The sequence below is a fragment of the Lissotriton helveticus genome, chromosome 7 (genome assembly GCF_964261635.1).
Source record: "Lissotriton helveticus chromosome 7, aLisHel1.1, whole genome shotgun sequence".
Taxonomy (NCBI): Eukaryota; Metazoa; Chordata; class Amphibia; order Caudata; family Salamandridae; genus Lissotriton; species Lissotriton helveticus.
In genome coordinates, this window is record NC_136068.1 from 1328790070 (window position 1) to 1328812092 (window position 22023).

Consider the following 22023-nt stretch of genomic DNA (forward strand, 5'->3'; position numbering starts at 1 on the left):
TCAAACAGACCCTGAATCTACACTGCTGCAATATGAATGCCCCGGTTACTTACTGGTAATCTTCATTATTCCGAGTATAGTCTTCCTCGACACATGATCAAGGAAGTGAGCTTCAGCTCCACACCAGAACCCTCCAAAGCAAAAGTTAGTCTCCCATGCCTCCCATTCCTTCCCAACCTGACCAACCCATATCACCCCTGACCTCTATAAGAGGAGTGCCGGCCCAACCCTCAGCCTGAAAACTACCAAGCAAACACATGAAGCCGATAGCAACACAGGGAGGTGGGCAATGGAAACGCATGTGGTGAGGAAGACTATACTCGGAGTAATGAGGATTACGGGTAAGTAACCGGGTCATTTCCTCTTCGTAAGTCTTACTCGCCACATGATAAGCGAAGTGAGCACATACCCAAGTGGCTTCATCGTGAACAAGAAACCACCAACAAGGATGATTGGAGATCCAGTGTACCAAACATACAGAAGAAAACACAAGGCAAACCAGAGGGATGGACGACCCAGCCCCCAGAACAGCCCCCGCAAAAACCCCAGGGGGAGAACCTACCAAGAGCACCCAGTAGCGCTCCATGAACATGTGCGGAGAAGACCAAGTTACAGGCCTGCAGATATCCTCCTTGGAAACCCCATTAAAAGAGGCCCAGGACATCGAGGGGCCCCGGGTGTAACGACCCTGGATCCCTGCCAGAAGCTCAGTCCCCTGGGACTCATAGGCTAGCAGGCTAGCCTGCTTAAGCCACTGACTCAAGGTGGATACGGAAGGTTTGTGACCAGATCAAACCGGACCAAAGGTCACTAACAAACTCACTATGACAAAACGCGGCCGTGCGGTACAGGTAAGCTCACACGCCGAACATCGAGCAAGGCCAGAGAGGCCACAGAATCAGGTGGAAAAGAAGGCAAGATCACTTCATGGGAGCAGTTCATGATCGAAGGGACCTTGGGAAGAAAATGAGGGTCATGACGAAAGACCAGACTGTCTGGGAGAACCTGCAAAAAGGGAGGAGACAGAAGAAACAAACCCAGCTCGCCCAATCTACCAGCCAAAACAATAGCCACCAAGAACACCACCTTGAAGGTGAGAAATTTAAAATCCACAGAGTCCAGGGATTCAAAAGGGGCACCCTGGAGGGCCCACAACACCAAAGGGAGATCCCAAGGAGGAGCCAGGCAAATAGCCCGAGGCCCCCACAAAAAACAGCTCCACAGTAAGCGAGCCACCAAGGGATCGAGCCTATCCAGGCCCGGACTGCAGACAGCCTGCAGGGCAGCCCACTGAGCCCGCAGAGTAGATGGAGCCAAATCCAGGGAAAAACCCTCTGCCAGGAAATCCAGGACTCTCATGAGGTCCACTGAGACATGGTCGGACCCCTGCATCCCGCACCAATGAGCAAAGGAGGACCAGTGGCAGGAAATACCTATGAGATTGCTGGAGCAAGTCAACCCCACCCGTAGAATACCCCTGGGTCAGTAAGGTCAATCCTGCAGATGGAGCCGGCGCAACGTCACCCCTGGGAGTGGAAGGCCCCACAATGGGAAAGGAAATGTGAAGGGCAGATCCGGAATCGTCCAGCACTCCTGAACAGCTAACTCGCACAGGAGAGGAAACCAGGGGAGGCAAACCCAACTGGGAACCACCAAGAGCACGAACGCCTTCTCCAGGCAGATCTTGCACGAGACCCACAGAAACAAGTGAAATGGGGAAATGGCATACAGGAGACCCTGCGGCCAAGGGAATGACAACGCATCCACCCTCCAAATTCCTAGACACAGATGGCGCACGCAGAAGCAGGGAAGGAGAGCATTGCCCTTGTCCGAGAACAAGTCTATCCACAGAAGGCCAAACAGGTTCACTAGGCGTTGAAACACTGAGGGCGTCCGAGAGAGAGCAGACAGAGGAGGAAAAACCCAGCTCAGATGGTCCGCCACCACATTCTCCTTCCCCGGAAGGTACACCGCCCTGAGGGACCGGACCGTAGCCTCTGCCCAGGACATCAGCTCCTGGGTCAGCAATGAAAGGGAGCGACCGTGGCAACCACCTGATCGCTGATGTACCCTCACACAACCTGGTTGTCCATTCGAACCAGCATGTGCTGGCCCTGGGGAGAAGGAGCAAACTCCCGACAAGCCAGCAGGACCGCCTTCAACTCGTGTAAGTTGGAGGAGCACTGCGCCTTCAGGAGCCCCTAAACCGTCCAAGACCCCAGGGTCGCCCCAGCCATGGTGACTGGCATCGGTCATGATCACCCGGGATGGTGAGACCAGGAAGGGAAGACCCTCGGAGAGATGAACTTCCACCAACCACAAGCCCAGGTCAGCCCGAATTCGAGGGGACACCAGGACCGAGACCTCGTAGTCCCCCGAGCAGTGATCCCAGAGGAACAGGAGATGATTCACTAAGGAGTACAGGTTTAGGTGAGCCCAAGGTAGAACATTGATGGTGGCCGACATCAACCCCTGAACCCTCAACCACTGCTCACAGGAGCAGAATCCCGACCCAGGAGAGAACCCAGATCCCGCCAAAAGGTGTTCCGACGTTCCAGAGGTAATAACACATTCCCCTGGAGCATGTCCAACCAACCCCAAATGAAAACCAAGTCCTGGGAAGGCAACTGGTGAGATTTCTTCAGGTTGATCAGGAAGCCATGGGAAGACAGCACCTCGCAGTCCCTCCTGACGTGAAGCATCCCCTTGGAGAAAGAGGAGGCAGAAATAAGCCAGTCATCCAGGTATGGAAAAACCCTGATCCCTTCCCGATGGAGGATACCCACCAAAGGGGCCACACCTTAGTGAACACCCTTGGGGCAGATGACAAACCAAAAGGAAGAACCTGGAACTGGTAGTGGCTGCCCCATACGCAGAACCGGAGGAAACGCTGTGAGGCTGGATTGATGGGCACATGGAGGTAGGCATCCAGCAGATCCAGAGAAGAAATAACCTCCCCCTGGACCAGCAGTGGCAGAATCACCTGCAGAGAGAGCATTTTGAACTTAACGTGAGGAATTAAAGAATTAACCCAGAACAGGACAAAAGTCCCCAGACAACTTCCTTGCCAAGAACAGGATGGAATAGACACTGCAACCTCTCTGAGATGGCAGGACAGGTCGATTGGCCCCTTGCTGAGCTGATCTTGGACGCCGGCCAGCAGGGCCATCCGCTTGACTGGAGAGGAAGACAGCAGGGTAGCGTGGAAAGCGGCCCGAGGAGTGGACCTGAAGACGATAGAGAAACCTTCCCAGACAGTCCGTAGAGCCCACAGATCTGTGACAGAGCACTCCCAAGCTGAGATGAAGAGGCGCAGGCGCCCACCCACTGGAACACCACTGGACGTGGCCTGAAGTGAGTAAGGACTTAGGGGGGGAGGAAGATGCCGCCGGCTGAGACTGGGATTTGTGGAAGAAAGGGGTGCCCCGGCTGCGACCCCGTCCTCGAAAGGACCCACTGCCACTAGCAGTAGACGTGGAAGAAAACGTCTTCTCTGGCCCAGAGAAATGGCCCCTGGAAGACCTGATGGGAGCGATTAGCTTTCGGTCCTCCGCCGATTTAATCACCATGTCCTCCAATGATGTTCTGAACAGCTTAGACCCTGAAAAGGGGATCCTCATTAGTATCGCTTTTTGGGCAGCATCTTCCTTCCAGTGTCGAAGCCAGACCTGACGCCGAGTCTGAATAGCGGTGCCACCTGCCGTGGCCCCCGATGTGTCGAACGATATGTCAGACAGGAGGCGAGTTTGCTGCTCCATCAATGCCAAGGTAGGAACCACATCAGCCACCTGGTCCAGCTGTTCCGCCAAAGACTGAAAATCCTTCAACACGGACTGGACCGTGTAGGACAAGTAGGCAGAGGCAAAGTTGGCCGCCACATAATCTTGTTTGGCCGTGGCCTCCACGTGCTTGTCAACCGGGTCCGGAGGGGAGGAGTCCTCGGAAATGATGGATCCCTGAGTGGCTAGCCACGCAATGAGAGAGTCCACCTTCACGGAGGGAGGGAACTCCTTATCGAAGTTTTGGATGGCGTAGCACTTGGCAATGTACCTAGGGAAGGTCTGTTTATCGACCACCATTCACTCATACTCAATCACCTTTTTTATGGAGGAATCCAGAGGAAGGGATTCAGGCACCTTGCGTTGGTACTGCAAGAAGAAATCCTCTGAAAGCTAATCCACCGACGGAACAGGAAAAGCCATGTTGTCCTTGATGTGCTTGAGCACATCACGCAGCTCCTGTCCCTGGTCATACCAACCCCAGAGGTCCTTCTCTTCCCCATCAACATCAGACACCAGAGGGGGATCCATGTGAGGCCATTTGGGGGAAGAAGGACCCTGTCCCCCCTTGACAGATCAAAGGACAGCTACACCGCAGCCTGGATCATGTCCAGGATGGACTGCAAGGTCAGAACCTCAGCCGGGACCTGGGAACTCGAGCCAGCCCCCGCCGTGGCATCCGCCCCCTGCTCCATGAGCACACACGCGGGTAAACAAGCAAGAGGAAAAGAACGCCTGAGAGAGCACAGTCACAGACTGAATGAATAACCGACCCGGACCCCGGGAATAAATAGGTGAAACAAAAAGACGCCGCCCCGTAACTAGCGGAACCGGCTGCACCTGTGAGAAACCAGGCGCAAGGGAAGCTAGACAAGTCCGGCCTGCCCCACGGAGGCTGGACTAGAAACGTGGTCGAAAGCCGCACCTAGCCCCGTAGGGAAACTCGTAGGTGAGGGGATAGGCAAGCTAGAGGTATGGAAGGAACAAGCGCGTGCCAGGAATTGCACTGCCTGGCATCAAGCAGGGAAGCTTTAGAATAACGCGGAGCTTGGACACCAATGGGAAACGAGCCCCGTTGTGGCCTGTGTCCTCGCGACTGTAACCAGGAAACAGTGGCACGTCCGGGTCGCAGTATGGACCACCGGGCCCTATTGTCCATGCACAACAAAAAAAAAATCCAGCTGAGCCACCCGGGCCAAACAATAGTTACCTCCCTCTCCAGTCGCCCCCCCAGTGAAGAAAACTGGAGACTCGGGGAAAGGCACACAGCTTCACCATGAAGAAAAAACAAAGGCCCAAACAAAAGAGCTACCGACTAGAGGCCCGGGTCCCAACAACATTGAGTCAGCCAAACACATTGTTCACACTGGCGGGAGGTCAAAAGGAGCCGCAATGCAGAGCTCTAGACCACCCCGGCCACCCCCTGTAACCCTTGGCTCACTAAGGCAGACCCTAACCGGCCAGACAGGATACCGGGGGCAGGAAGGGGGAGGGGTCCTAGATCCCACGGGCCCGCTAGAGCAGGACCAACAGCCATGGTCCATGTCCCTGCTACCGCAGGAACCACTTACCTGAAAAGCACATCTGGAGAGTCTGCGCGGAACTAAAATAACCGGTTGAGGGTTGGGCTGGCCCTCCTCTCATAGAGGTCAGGGGTGATATGGGTCAGCCAGTTGGGGAGGGATGGGAGGCATGGGAGGCTAACTTTTGCTTTGGAGGATTCTGGTGTGGAGCTGAAGCTCACTTCGTTGATCATGTGGCGAGGAAGACTTACGAGGAGGCAATTAGTATTCTGATTGCTGCACTAGAAACATTTCCAGTCAAAAGTGACCACAGAGTTACTTATCTGCATTTAGTTCATGAGCTTACTTAATGAGTGAGGAAGGGATGCCTGGCACAGGTTGTTATGAGTAACATTTGAAAACACAGTTATCACAATAGTAACTTGTTTTCATGTTGTGCTTTATAACACACTTCTCCCTTTCCAAGTGCTTCAATAAACAGGGCTGCTATTACTGAAATTACAAACGTTAAAAGGAAAAGCAGAGAGGCCAATCAATGGTAGGGCTTGTATTCTGCACATTGTTATGATCCACTGGCAGGCACTGTTAGGACATTCACACTGCATTTATCTTCAATTCCGGATCACGCAATCGTGGCCTGTTATGAGGACCCACCTACAAACTGAACTCAAAGACAAAGGGACCACGGGCTACACAGTACACACTGTAGAGAAACATTCTGCACACAAAACTTCAGAAACACAAGATGTTGGACAAAGAAAACACTCTTAAGAAGTGCATACAAGAGGAAGTAAAAATGTAAAAATGTAAACCGGAGCCACATCTCCGACACAGATGACCTTAACGTTTTTACAGTCACGTTTCAAAATATAGATGTTAAGAAATCGATTACTGTTCACGCCTGCAAACTTTCGAGCGTGAGTATAGGTCCCGGTAAGGGCCAATTGCAAGGTCAGTTTTTACTTACTGCTTGACCGGAGACCCGGAGAGACCCATCCCACTCAAAGCCTTTGGAAACATACACTGGTCTACTCAGCATTCAACCCCATGAAGAGCAAATCACAGCAGATGCAAATGATGAGTGTTAACTCACGGAGCCATCTTGCTGGCTAGGTTTTGCTATCAAATTCTTTCATTAAATAATCAGATTCCATTGCAGCAGACCTGCGCGTTAAACTGCCTCACTGAACAGAATACGATTATTCACTGTTTCGAAATTTTTGGGAGGGGTGGGGGTCCTCAAAGAAAACATAACATAAGACTATAGCACTTGGGTACCTGTCACAATCAGCAGGGTGCCACCTCCAAAAACTTTGATGGGACCTCTATTTATAACAGCACTGTCGCACATGTACCAATCCGTGTCGTTTCTCCGCAGCTGGTGCAGTGTTATTGTTGTATTAGTTGCCGTTCCAGATACAGTGGCACGCTCCTCGAATTCATTTCCCAACCTACTATGGAGTTCTTTTGTCTCCGAAAGGTACATGAGCTCCCTGAACCGCCGTTTGAAATTCATCCCTTGCGGATTCCCAGGAATGGTGATCACACAGGTTACAGTGACTGAACTGCCCTCAGGGACTGAAATGCTGGCGGGTGATTGGAAGACTTTCAGAGTAGAAGTTGCCCCTGAAGAGAATAAAAAAATAAAAGTTTATTATATTTTAATGCCATTAGAAAATTATACATGGTTTCTTGCTGTTCAAGAACAAGGTTCTAATTTTGACCTGTCTTGTTTGTGTGGTTTTCACATTTTCAGTGACATCAATGCTCCTAATAATGTCGACACTCTAATTAATAAATCAAATGTATTGCTAGGCGGGAATGAGACTGAGTCTCTCATAGACCTCTTCCAGCTATCAATAAAACAGGACAAAATTCTGAAGTTAATAAGTGTGTGGGTTTATACAAAAATATAGCTTCATTACAAAAGGAAAGGTCGTTAGTAAATCCAGTAAATTAACAAGCAGACTCACACAAGGTCTGTCTTCCAAGGAAAAAGTTAAAGAGCTGCAGGACAGAGCAATAAATATCGAAGCAAAGGTCTCAATGGAAAAGATCTGCTAGCAAAAGTTCTGGCTCATCTCCAAATAGCACCTTCTTTTTAATAATGATTGTAGAACAGATGTCACACCCCTGTCATGACATGGTATTAAGTAGAAGGGTTGGAATAGAAATGTTTCAGTTATTACAACAGATCAATCTATAAGTTTGCAAAGCACCTCCAGAAATTCCAACTTCCTAATGATCTTATTGGCTAAAGCTGCAAAAGTTTAGTTAAGGATTTTAACTCATGCTTATGAAATCACAGGAACAGCAAAGAGACCATGGCTGATGATTATGATGCTGATGATTTTCTGAAATAGAGAAAATCCCTTGCACATTCACACTTTTCTTCAGTAAATGTGAATGATTTTCAATGAGGAGGCTGCGGCCTGGTCATGCTAACTAACATGCACTTAAATTAATTATTATTTTCTAGTAAATCAACACTCCTTTACAATTCACCCCTCTGATAATTATCACACTAATTATAAAACTACAACACCCTACTGTCACATATCTTTACAATTGTTCTTGGTTTAGGCAATTTATTCTCATGCAACTTCCCCCAGCTATTCTTTGGAAAAGGGCCGCATCATATTAACTTTTTCGGTCTCGGAGAGTACTGGGATGTTTTGTTCCCAAAGGAACCTCTCCAGGGAGATATTATTGAATGATTAATTTTGACCACAAATACGCCTATAAAGCTCCAGCATTATATCCCTATGGAAGATGGGTCATCACTTCGAGTACTGGTAACAGGGCATTTCAAATTGTTTATCCGGTTACTTGAAGTCTGCCATGCAAGAAACCTCCATGTAAAATTACTTTGTTCATAAACTTTTTGCATATAATTACCATTCGAGGTTTCACATTTTAAATAATATGCCTCTATTAGCGCCCAATTAGCCTGATCGAGCTTTCGTTGATTCGGAGCCAAAGGACCTCTGAGTGAGGTATTGTAGCACCACTGGATATTCTGTTCTAGGATTTGCTTTTGTTCTTTATCTTTTTTTAAACTTTCCGCATCCTTACTAATTACCAGCCCTGAATATATGCATTAAGGGAATCCCAGACAATATGAGAGTGGGCCCTCCCATGGTTTATTACTTGAAAATCCTTTATCTCTATTTAACAGAATAACATCCAGCTTTATTCCATTAAGTACTGTCTATTAAAAGTCCATCTATTGGGATGTACTCAAATGTTAACCTGCTCAACCTCTAAAATTATCATTGCATGATTCGAAAATCCATCAGGCAAGGTTATTTGATTACTAAAATTCAGAGTCTTGGATATAAGAAAAACATCTATGCGTGAAGAAGTGTGGAATCTAGCAGAAAAACAGGTATATAGTTTTAGTAGGAAATGCTTCCCTCCAGGGATCAATTAGCTGCAAAATGAACAATATTTTAAATAATTTTAAGGTTTTTAGGTTTTAATTGCCTTATAGCTATACCTGAAGAATCAAGATTTGGGTTTAGCAAAAAATTGAACTCTCTTCCTATGATTATTTCACCAGAAATTTGTGTTAGTGATTGAAATAATTCTTCGTATGGCTCAGCATTATCTTCAACTGGGGAATACATTCTAACAAGGGTAAAATATCTACCCCCTAGCTTGCAAGTCGCCATGCACCACCTTCCATTTTTGTCACTTAGGAAATTTACCAGCTCTGCTTGGAATTTTTTACCTAGAAATATCGCAGGGCCCGATGTGTTGCATGACAATAGGAGAAGCCCCAATATGCTGCCCAAGACCTATACATGTGGAAGTCTGCTAGCTTCCCCGCTGGTATATGAGTTTCCTGAATTAAAACTACAGATGGGTTTTCTCTCTTAATCCAGGATTCAATAGCCCACATTTTCTTTTTGTTATTAAGGCCGTTATCATTGAAAGAGACCACCTTTAGGATTTACCTTTTATCCATTAGCGCAATATATTAAAAAGGTCTCCAGTATAAAGTGAAAACTAAATAAGTCTTCCAGTATACCTGACCAACATCAAAGTTCCCTCAAAGATCTGACATTTACTGAAGCGCTGACACTCAGTAGGTACATATTCGCCAATAAAGATCAGAAAGTGCAATTAGAATCTGACTTTGGATTTTAGAAATAGATCTCTTTTTCCCCTCTCACTTCCCATTCCAACACACTGCCACCACCCTTCCACCCCGTGTCCCCACCTCCCCCAAAAGCTGCGGTGAGCAGTTCACCATCCCTGCTCACGCCTGACAGGCTTACCCCATTCCAGAGACTTGCACCTTGACTGTGTGCCAGAAGCTATCGGCCTACCAATTCCATTTCCCCCACCCCTAGGAAATGGAGAAAAGAAAAAGACCAGAGGGATGCCTGGGGAAATTAGAAAAGAGGAAGAAGTAAAGAAGTGAGAAAAAAGAAAGCAAATAAACATGAAGTCAACTTGAAAGTCCTAAGCTTTAAGATAAGGTCTTGTTAGAAATTTGCTGCAGCAGTTCTTGGGCTTCGGGAACATTGCAGAATACATGAAATCTTCCTTTTACAAACACCTTTAGTTTACTTTGCTGTGCAATCATTGCCTAAGCCCCCTGTTCCTTGAACAGATACAGCATTTTGACAAATTCTTTCCGTCTTTTGGCTGCGGACGCAGACATATCTGGGAAGATACGACATAATGAGACTTTCAGTGCTGTGAACTGTCATTGCTTAACTGCCTTGGTTATAATCTGCTCTTTCACCCAGTAAATTGATCAGGATTGTCTGAGGGAATTTGGCATTAGGAGGGAGATGTGCCGGCACATGATAGACCCTCGTGAGACTAAGATCCCCATTCTATTCCCGGAGTAAGTTTTTTTTTTAAATAAAAGAGTCGACCCATTAAAGTGTCTGCTGGCCCTGAATACCGAAGATACAAAGATTAGAGCGTGTAGAGAAATTCTCCAATTCCTCCAATTTACATTCCATTACAGATGTTTGGCTCTGAAAAGCAGTGACCTTGTCTTTCATAGTAATGACCTGGTCCTCCAGCTGCAATAGTCTTGCTTCTGCCTCATTAAGTTGCGCCATGATCTGGGCCATAATGTCTTCGATTTTTGTGAGTCTGGCATGTATAGCAGCAATCTCCACAGTTTGAGGGGTTTTCAGTTCCCTAATTGCCTCCAGAATTTGATTGAGCAGGGTCTTAGCATCCCATTGCTGAGAAAAAGATGTATCAACCTGAGAGGAGCCCTCCTAAATTACTTCAGACCCGGATTTAGTTTGTGCTGCTAGTGCTTCGAAATCCCCTGCCCGGGGATTTGAGACACGGCTGTACCCAAGGGCCTCTGTGAGAGAGACAGGGGAGATTGCGATGATGGTTGCAGTAAAACATTACTCTTGTCGCCCCTGGGAGACATGTCCTCCATTGAGCCAGGGGAATGCGCAACAACTGGCGGAACGCTCTCCAATACATCTATGCCAGGTGTTAAGCCAGATTTCGCCCTAAAGAACAAGGGGTCTTTTTTAAGTTCCTTGGATTTGGCGCCCTCGGCATTATACATTGAAATAAGCTCCTCTGATTCTGCTGCATATATTTGTATGGCTGCCCCCCCCCACGGGGTCACTAAGAGCAGGGCTGAGATACCCCCTCAGTGTCTTTCAGGGAGAGCTCTGAGGCAGCCAACCTGTGCTCCAGATTTTCTGTGGACATTACCAGCAAGCTCAGGAGTCTCAGCATTCACCCCAGGAGTTTCAGCATTCACCCTAATAATCATCAGCCAAGTCAAATAATCTAAGGACATTTTCCTCCCAGTCGCTAATCACAGCGACGTCAAAAGTGCCGGTTCCAACTTTTCCTTCCCGTCCGCAGGACCTAGCCGCCAAGCCGAGCAGGGGGGAGCGGGGCAGCCCAAATCTGCATAAGCTCAACAAGCCGAGTGCTTCTCAGCTCCAGGTCAGGGCAGGCTTTTCTTCAGCTTTCAATTGTGTGGGCAAATGCCAACTTGGTGGACTCGATACATTTTGAAAAAAAAGGAAAAAGAAAATGTTAGCACCGTCTGGCACCTTGGTGCAAAATCATTACAGTCCCTCAGGCTCAAACTCAGGCTCAGCTCCTCGATCCTCAACCGTGGCCATTGCCAGCCGCAAGTGCGTCGTCCTGACATGGGCGCAGGGGCTTACGACGTAATCAGCCGACCGCCCGCATCGCCGTCAAGCAGACTACACTAATTATCAAACTACAGCGCCCTACTATCACATTTCTTTACAATTGTTCTTTAACTGTACTTTGTTATGTCAATTTCTTTTCATGCAAGGGTTTCAAGTCCTCAGGCATTTTGATTTCATATCATCAAGTGCTATTTTTCTTTAAACATCTATTTCATTAACTTCTTTTTCATGCCTCTGCAATTTCAACTTTAACCCCTAATGCTAATTGCCGCCGAAATCTTCAATATTAGGACAATACCAATTATAAATAAAATTATTGGATGAATCTCACTCACATCATTAGTTATTATATCAATATATTTCTTAATAACCTTACTGTTATCTAGCATGTCAGTGTAGCACTGACCCCACCACATGATTGACACCTCCTTCTTTTGCCAAAAGCACATCTATAGCAAAGAGTTTTTGGATTACTATAGATCTTATTGCAAACATTTCTTTATTAACCTGAGTAAAAACACCTGTGTGCTACTTGCCAAGCCCTCCACTAAAGTGGACAATTTTCTAATCGTCACATCATTTAAAGCTATTCCTATGAGAGGAATCAAAAACACCACACACTGGGGGGCGTGGCTTAGGAGCCTCAGGAGATGGCCGAGTTCTGCCGAAGCTCCGCCGGGACGTGAGGAATCGGGCAGCTTCTAGGACTCCAAATTTCTTTTTGGACCAGACTTTTTGACGTTTCCTGCTGTCGGAAGTCATGCTGCTCAACATGCCTAAAAGACGACTCTCTCCAGTAAGGCTAACATCCTTTTTCTGAGGTTTTCGTTTCTGCGCTACGCCACAACATCGCGGCCGCCATTTTGTTTTTGGCCCGTCAGCATTTCCCAGCCTGCACGGATGTTTCCAATGCTATCTCCTCATGAATTTCCTCTATTTTTTGGTCATTACTGGTTTCCTTCTTAATCTACTTGCCTACATTATTCCTGCGCTCTGTTTAGCAGTACTGCAGTGATTTTCACGACTGCAAGTACCGCCTCTCCTACCTGTGTACAGTTGGTTTCTGTGAGGTATTTTCCGCCATTTTTTAGAACAGGAATTGTGTTCCTCCAGACTTCTAATTATGGCAAAAGCGCGCACCAATCGCAATGGATCCATTCCTCAGAGTGATTCTACGTTGGAGGATTTTAATCCGTTTAATGCATTACAGGATTCTAAGGAGGACTCACATGGATTCCACTAGTTCCAAGGGGTCTGCTACCTCAACGACACGCACCACTACTAAACAAAATACTAAAGCGACCCCAGTGGCATCAGGTTCTCCCTCTCTACCTGGGAAGCGTGCCAAGGTTCATCCTCCGTCTCCTCCCCCGGCGTCTTCCTCTTTACACTCTTCAGACCTTATTCTTGAGGAATTACGCGCGCTTAAACCTCACATGGAGGAAACCAATCGTCGTTTGCTTAATTTGGAAACCAACTGGTCTGTCACCGAACAATAAGTTGAACTGTTGGAGAGCCGCGTTGGTCTTATTCAGGATCTTGCGGATCAAGTCCCTTCTATCTCCAAAGAGATACTATCCCTCAAACAGCAAGTTGAGGATTTGGAAAATCGAAACAGGCGTAATAACTTACGCATTTATGGCCTTGTCGAAAATTTGGAAGGTCCAACACCTATCTCCTTTTTTCAGACTTTTTTACCAACGTTGCTTGGCCTTCCTGAATCGGCAGTTCTGAATATTCAACGTGCACATCGTCTTGGTCCAAGTCGTTCTTCTGCAGCATCCTCATCCAAACCTAGAGGGGTTATTCTATACTTCCTTGAATATACTGACTTACTTCGTGTTCTTCAGGCTGCTAAACAACGTGGGAAGATTGTTTGGAATGGTTCTACTCTCTTCTTTGCCCAGGATTATGCTAAATCCACTGCTGAAAGACGTAAGAAATTTCTGGATATGAGGCCGGCACTGCGCAACTTGAATGCGAGATATGGTTTATTTCACCCTTGCCTCTTTAAGGTGACTTACAACAATAAGACCACTTCGTACGAAGATCCTGCTCTTCTTCATCGGTTCCTGAATAGTTGCAGAGTGGATTCCATGGATATACCCCGCAGCCATGAAGACTTGACTTCTTCTCATTAAGACATGTTCTGTTTTCCGTTTCTATTTGTAATCTATTTTTGTCTTCTGTTTTTGTCTCTGTTTTATTGGTGACTTATTTTTCCACCATGCTAATTATATGTTTCAACTCGACTTTTATTTGTATAATCACTGTTCCTTTGTTGTTGTAATTATCATATGGTCCTTCTACATGTTTTTCTCTAATATCATTTTTTCTCCCCTTTTCTCTCCCTTATAGGTACTTTTGAATATGGTCCCTTATCGTGTTTCTGCCTTCATTGTTACTTCCTGAGGTTGTCTCCCTTCCTGCTGTTTCGTTCAGGAGTCTTTGCATTTCGTCGTCCATTTCCATCATGTGGCTCCACCATCCCCGTTTTTCTTTTCTCCCTGTGGTATGTTTTTTATATCGGTTGCTTCTCGAATTTTTGCTCTCCATTTTTCTTTCCCTCTTACTTACTTTCTTTTCTTCCTTTGTTCCAATTCTCACTTGTCAGCTTCTTTTTCTTCCTTTACTTTTCAATCATAATTTTCCTTCTCTTACATCTCTCTCAGTTTTCCTTCATACTTCCTGTCATTACTTCTCGATTCCTTATCAGTACTGTTTTTTCTTTGGTTGGGTCATGTACTTTGCTGGTTGTTTATGCTATCACTGTTTAACGCTTTCATTATTAGCCTTTTTTAGTGCGAATTTAGATGACAGTTAATATAATCTCTTGGAATGTTAAAGGTTTGGGGTCCCCGATTAAGCGCCAACGTGTGCTGTCCCATTTAGCTCACCTGAAGACTGCTATAGCTTTGTTACAAGAAATTCATGTTCAAGATGCTGAGGTAGCTAAATTACGACGTAATTGGGTGGGTCATGTTTTTGCATCCCCGGGTTCAGGGAAACGTAATGGAGTGGCAATTCTGTGTCATAAACGCTTATCCATACAACTTCTTTCTCAGGAGAATGATACCGAAGGTAGATGGGTGGTTGTTTCATTATTGGTTAACAAGATTCCGTTAACTATTTTTAAAGTTTATGCCCCTACTGTTCCTGATAAATTGTTTTGGCCCCACATTCTTCAATCTTCGATGAAGCATACAGATGACTATTTTGTGCTTGGTGGGGATTGTAATATGATTATGGATCCATTTCTACATAGGAAATCCAACTCTCATTTTCCCCCCTCTCCTGCACATACACAATTTACATCTACTATCTCTCAGAGGTCCCTTGTCGATTCTTGGAGGCTTTCCAATCCTTCTCTGCAAGAATATACGTTTTTCTCACCCGTCCACTTTTCCCAGTCCAGAATTGATTATCTCTTTGTCTCTAAGGCATTGGTACAACACATCACTCATTCTGACATTGGCTTTATTCTAATTTCTGATCATGCCCCTGTTTCCTTAGGCCTTGAATTACTCCCACCTGTCCAAGGTTCACGAAGATGGCGTTTTAATAATGCCCTCCTTTTAGACGCCTCTTTCACTTCTGCTTTTCTTGATTTTGTACCACGCTTTTTTGCTGAAAATGAAACACCTCTCTCTTCTCCTCAGTTGATTTGGGACACTTTCAAGGCTGCTTCTAGAGACTTCATTATTTCCTATGTTGCCAAGAAGCGACGCTGTTCACAAAAGTTGTTATCCTCTCTAACTTCTCAAATTAAACAACTGGAACAGTCCTATTATTCGACCAAATCTCAATCGACCCTTAATCAACTCATTAAGGCTAAACTTTCCTTTAATAAGCTCTCCACGAATTCAGCCAATTTGGTTTTACTCAAATCTAGCGCCAAATTCTACTCTGCTCGCGACAAAGCTGGTAATATTCTTGCCAATTATCTTAAAGTTAAAAAAGAACGTACAAAAATTGATTCAATTGTCTCTTCTTCTAATATCACTCTCCATAAAGATGAAGATATCTTAAATGAATTTACTACCTTTTATCAAAATCTCTATACCCCGGAATCCCCTCCCTTAACCTCGGATATTGATCAATACTTATCCTCCCTCCCACCTTCCCAGACCTCTGATATGGATTTTTCTTCTTTAGATAAAGATATTTTTCCCAAAAACATTTTGAATGCCATTAAGGTCTTAAAAAAAGGTAAGGCTCCAGGCCGGGATGGTTTCTCTATAGAGTTCTACTCCCATTTTCTTCTTTTCTTGTTCCCAAGCTTCATCAATTTGTTATATTCTACCTATTGCATATTCCTTTGCATGCCTTTACCAACTTCATACATTCAAGTGGAATGTCTCTGCACTGTGATGCACCATAGAATACTGGGTGATGATTGAAGATAAACCACAGTTATGATGGGGCTGAGCTACCTGCTGGCTGCTCCTGGTGGGTCCTTATTCTTGACTTAATCTGGACTTACTTATCATCTTAATAAATACTTCTTAAAATACCTCTACTTGCCTGGACCACCTTACTACACAATTGTTTTCCTTTTTTATATCCTCCCAGAAGTCTGAAGGCTCATTCCAAGACGCTTTGATTTGTCTCCTCCACAAGGACAACAAAGATCACACTTTATGTAAAAATTATAGGCCTATTTCATTAATTAATTTAGATTACAAGATTTTTGCAAAAATTTTAGCTTTAAGTTTAGATAAAATTCTTCCACTTCTCATAGGTAGAGAACAATGTGGTTTCATCAAGGGACGTCTACTTTCGGATAACACCCGTCTATTTTTTAATGTTCTTAGCAAATCCCATACTTTCAATCATTCTTTGGCTGCGATTGCTTTGGATGCGGAGAAAGCTTTCGATAGAGTTAATTGGTCTTTTATGCTTTCTACATTATCCTGGTTTGGTTTTGGTTCTAAATTTATTTCCTATATCTCTCTTCTATATTCCTTTCCTAGATCTTTTATTTTTGCTAATGGTCTTGTGTCTTCTTCTTTTCCTCTCTTCCATGGTGTTCATCAGGGGTGTCCCCTTTCTCCTTCACTTTTTATCTTAGCATTGGAACCATTTTTGTCAAAAATACGATTAAATAATGCTATTACTGGCTTCCCCTATGGGCCTCAGCAGTTGAAACTCTCTGCTTATGCGGATGATATTCTTTTGTTTATCTCCCATCTACAAACCTCTATTCCTGCTTTTCTATCTGAAGTTTCTGCTTATGCTACAGTTTCAGGCTGTAAACTTAATGTTGACAAATGCGAGATTCTTCCTCTCAATAAGTATTGTTTTCATGCTGACTTTTTGGTTTCTTCTTTTCACTGGAACCCTTCTAAAATTAAATATTTGGGACTCGAATTTACTCCTTCTATTAAAGATACAGTGGCTTAAATATTAAAACCTTACTTGGTACTCTAACTGCGTCCACAGCTAGATGGCATCCTCTTTTCCTGTCCTGGTGGGGTAGATTAGACTCTATTAAAATGATGTTAGTTCCAATAATTTTATTTTTCCTCTCTAATCTTCCCGTCACTCTTCCTAAGTCTTGCTATAAAAGTATTTCCTCTATTCTTTCACAATTTCTATGGCAGCATAAGAAAGCTAGGATGTCTTTTGCCAAACTTCAGCGCCCTAAATCTCTAGGTGGAGTCAATTTTCCAGATTTTGCTGCTTATCACACTTCATTTTTCCTTTCCCATTCAGCTCCGTTTCTCTTAGTTTCGTCCTCGGACTCCTCCTCACTGCCAATATGGGTTTCCATGGAATCCTTCTTCTTCCAGCCTTTTTCTTTTAAGGAATTTGTTACTTTATCACGCGTTCCCTCTAAGGTGTCTCTTCCTATTCTTAACAATGCTAGAAGACTTTTCCATCCATTTTTCTTTAATGGTCTTGATGACCGGGAAAAATTCTTACAATCTCCCATTTGGTATAATCCCTTTGTTAAAATTAAGAACAGAACTCTTTTCTGGAAGGATTGGCACTCTCATGGTCTTGTTTGGGTTTCTCAACTCTTCCAAGATAATCTTTTCCTTTCCTTCACGTCCCTCCAATCTTTGTTCTCTCTTCCTCAATCCTTTCTTACTAAGTATAATCTTCTGCGAGATGCTATCCTTGCCGCTTTTGCTTCTTTGTCTGTTCCTTCTTCTCCTCCTGTGGCTTCTCCTCTCTCTATTCCTTTTCCCTTGTCCTCACCTTCGGCTTCGCAAGTTTATAAAAAATTACAAGTGGTACCTTTACTTAGAGATAAGTCCAAGATAGAACAGGATTGGGAATCGGATTTGGAGGATACTTTCTCTATCGAATTATGGCAAGATATATGGAATAAAATACGAAGATCCTCTAGAGCAGCCAACACTACTTAAACTCTTTTCTTCATTTATAACAGACTCCTGATCACTCCTAACAAGCTTCATGCTATTGACTCCTCTATCCCCTCTACTTGTTGGTCATGTTCCCATTCTCCTGCAGATCTCAAACATATGCTTTTTACCTGTCCCTTAATTCACCTATTTTGGTCTAAAGTTTGGCGTCAAATTAATTCTATTTTTTCCACTCATTTTCCCTTTTCCCTCACACACATTTTTATGGGTAGCTTATCTGACATATGGTCTTCCCTGAATGCCAATGTATCTATTATTGATCTACTCTTAGCAGTGGCTTTCCAACAGATCACTAAATCGTGGAAGTCTGCATCTAATGTCTCTTTTCAAGCTTGGTGGTATGAGATTTGTTACAATCACAGGCTGGATAGAGCGTATGTTTCTCCTGTTACTTTGGCTATTAAACGTGATATTTTATGGTTGCCAATTACTAATTTTCTGGATGCATCTACTCAATCTCGTCCTCTGCATGCCCCCTCCATTGAAGAAGTTCCCAAACCTCCATGAGATAATCTCTTACATAGTTTCCATATATGTATTTCATAATTGTCATTTCCTCTTTTTTGATGCTTGATATCTTTTATACGAGCAGTACAGGTTTTTTACAGGTTGCATATGGTATATAAAGGATGATTATTGTTTTTTCCCTTCTTCAGTCCCCCTCCCTTTTTCTTTTTTTTTTCTCTCCCCACCTTTTTTTTTTTTCTCTCTTTTCCTTCCTCTCCCCTTCTTGGTATTGCATATATATTATTGTTATATTTGATTGCTTTTTTCTTTATGTATTACGCTTATATTGTATGCAGTTTTATTGCAATCTTCTTCTTTTAATAAAGTCCTTTTTTGAAACTTAAAAAAAAACCACCACACACTTCTAAAACACCACACACTTCTAGAACTTGTTGCAGTGCACTTTCTCTCTTTTCTCTTCCGTGATATCCTTCACTCACTTCAATCAAACTATTCACATGGTACACTCTAGGAGACACAAAAAACAAACAAGTGCATGTCTTTCCTTCTGGAAGCATGAAATAAGGATTCATACTTTATTTCTACTTAGGGTCCAATTCCGATGTCGGACAAACCTGAGTCCGTCCGACATCGGCCAGGGGCTGTAACCGACCGACCTGCTGTCGTCGGTTACAGCCCTGCTAGTATGATGTGATCGAACAGGGTTCAGTCTCATTCGTATACTTAACAATACAGGCATGCATTCCGAGCGGAATGCATGCCTGCATTGCTGAAAGCAGGGGTGCAGTTCATCCCTGCACCCGGTGGCCGTCACCCCAAGGTGCCTGCCACCGGGTGTAGGGATCAACGGAGGGGCACCATAGGTGCCCCCAGGCCGACATCCGGCAGCCTCACACCCATGGGGGCCCTGCTGGGGGCCCCCAAAGTCAGCTTCCGACTGCTTTTTCGTGTCGGACACACTGGCACGAAAAGGCAGTGAAAGCCTGCCATCGTACTCCTTCGGTCTTTAAGAGGCGACCAGGGGAGTACTGAGGGATTTTTGGACTGCGGACAGGCTCTCTGAGCCCAATTAAATGTTTGTGTGTGCTATTACTACCTGGGGGTTACTGTCAGGAGCACTAGGGGGTGCTGTAGTAATAGATGGAATATTTTCCTTATTGCTGGCCTTGGGGCAATCAGAATCATACTTCTTGTGGCCTTGCTTTTTAGAAACAAAGCAAGAAGGTTTCTTTCCAGGGGAAGCAGAAGTTTGGGACCCACCCACAGAGGAGGACTTTTGGGGACCTTCAGAGAACTTCTCTTTAGACTTATCCCCAACTTTCTCTTGGGTTTTAGAAGTGTATTTCTTCTGGTCACCACCCTTGGTTCTTCTGCTTAACCCTGGTTCTGACCCATTTATCTGCCGTCTTTCCCAATTCTTGGGGAGAAGTCTGAGGTACTGGTGCAAAAGCTGGTTTTGACAATTATTAATGATCCGTTCCCTCATAATCAAATTGTACAATCCCAAATAGTCATGCACTTTTCTGTCAAGCAACCAACCTTCCAGAGCCTTTGTAGCACTATCCACAAAGTCTACCCAGCCTTGATTCTGTGCCTTCTGGATGTCTCTGAACTTAATCCTGTACCGTTCAGTGGTTAAGCCAATCCCATCAATGAGAATACTCTTCAAAACTGAGCAATTGTCAGCATCCTCTTCTCAAACAGTGAGGAGCTTATCTCTTTCTTTGTCAGCAAAGGAGAGCCACCAGATAGCTGCCCGCTGCTTTCGAGGGACCATCTGTACCTTACAGGCCCGCTCTAAAGCAGATATCCATTTGTTGACATCATCTCCAACATGGTAGGGTGGGTCAAACTTGCTCAGGTTCCTTTTGTCAAAGGTATGTTCCCTACTTCTAGGGACACTGTTGCTGCCAACATGGGACTCAAGTCCCAAATTCTTCCTAGCCTTCTGGACTTCAAGGGACTCCTTGTCAAGGGCCAACTGCTCTTGCCTGAGCCTAAGCCTAGCTTTCTTAAGCTCCAGCAGTTAGTATTTCCTATCTAAAGAATTCCCTCCCTTATTAGAAATGGAGATCCCTACTGACTGTCCTGCAGCATTGGTTTCTCTTGAGGAGGATCTAGACCTCCTCTCTCTACTCTTTACTCTACCAGGAGGAACAAAGGGGGCACCTTCTGGGCCACCTGTAGTATCCTCTGGGAGGTCTGAGTTGTCCAGGTGGGGGCCACCAGGCTCCACCTGGTCAGGGTTTGAATATAGGTCAATCCTCTTACGCTATCTTCATTCCCTGGCCCTCCCACTCTGCCCTGTACAACTGACCCAGAGGCTTTCCTCAGGTCATCCAACAGTAACACCTCTACCAGGCGTTGAGTTTTGGCACTTCTCCCTGTCTTCAGCGTTCTAGAAGCACTCGGTGATTTCAGTTCTTGGAACGAAAGTTCACTATATCTAGAAGGCAGAGAGGCACGGCATCTCCTTTAGTAGACATACTAAGTGAGGTCTGGTGTGCATCTACCTAACCAAGTGGAAACTAAACTCTCTGATGTTAGAGAAAGGGTGTGCTAGAAACTTGACTTACCCAACCCTAAGTTCAGTAGAACTTACTGTTCTAAGCTTGTATTTATATGTGCCTAGTACTCGTGATTTTTCAGTTAATCAATACAAAAATGTATCTGGTAAAACAATGCAGGCTTGAATCCCAACCGCTAAACACCAATGTGAGAAGCTGGCTTGGTATATGATGTCCACTAATGTAAGTGGCCACCTTGCACCAGTCCAGATAACCCTTATGGAGATGTAAGATGTCTCAGACAACCTTTGAAAGCTATCCAAGTGGTAGCTGTGGAGAGCAGCCTTCAGGCTTAGTCTTGAAGGAGTGTAAAGCAGCTTGTTTTACCAAATGCATTTTTTTAGTATAGATTAAATGAAAGAGATCCACACAAAGTATTTTAAAAAATATGTATTTATTATATAACACTATCTAGTACGTTGCAGTATCTCCCACACAGAGATATACAAAAAGAACACAATACCGTAGCAAATAAATCACAGTAAATATCACTAATACACTGTGGGCCCGGGGGGGGGGGAGGGACCAAACCATATACTAAGAAAGTGGTATAAGAACCACAACTCGAATCAGGACAATGTCGAGAGGACGTTGAGTGTTGAGGGGTCGGTGGGGCGTGGTTTCGGCGCCGACCGGGATGGCTGCGTGAGCGAGTTGCTCCGCGCCGCGTCCCGTCCTTTATCCTGCCAACCGTTGCCCCGGATCGCCTGGTGGCCGGGATTGAGGACCGGAGGGGCCGCTGCCCTACTGGGGAAGGTTTGAGCTCGAGCGGAGCCCTGGCTGCTGTGTGCGGGTGGCCGTAGTGCCCAGCGCCCTCCGACGAGCGGACAAAGGCAAGATGGCGGCACAAACTGCGTATTAGCTCCGAAGGCGGAGCGGTGAGGGGCACAGGAGCAGCGGCGGGCGCCTGCGGCACCCCCGAGCGGCAGTGGATGGTGCGGTGACCCGTCGGAGCGGGCCCCGGACTGTGGAGACGATCGGTGGAGTTGCCGGTAGGAAGGCCCCCCCTCCCCCCACCCGGACCCTCGATCGAGGCGGGAGCGGCGCCTGGGAGGGCGCTGGGCCGGTGGAGGCACTGTTGAGCTGTAGGGCCGCTCACCAGCCAGCCGACCCGCAGTGGGGACAAACAG

The 22023-nt window shown here is 45.5% G+C and overlaps 1 protein-coding gene across 1 annotated transcript in view; it reads right to left on the reverse strand.

Moving 5' to 3' along the window:
- LOC144770265 (uncharacterized) overlaps nucleotides 1-22023 on the reverse strand; it is a 202847-nt gene that overhangs the window by 143565 nt on the left and 37259 nt on the right. Inside the window, exon 2 of the mRNA XM_078654642.1 lies at nucleotides 6581-6928. Coding sequence (XP_078510768.1) covers nucleotides 6581-6928 — 348 coding nt within the window. The remainder of the gene's footprint in view (nucleotides 1-6580; nucleotides 6929-22023) is intronic.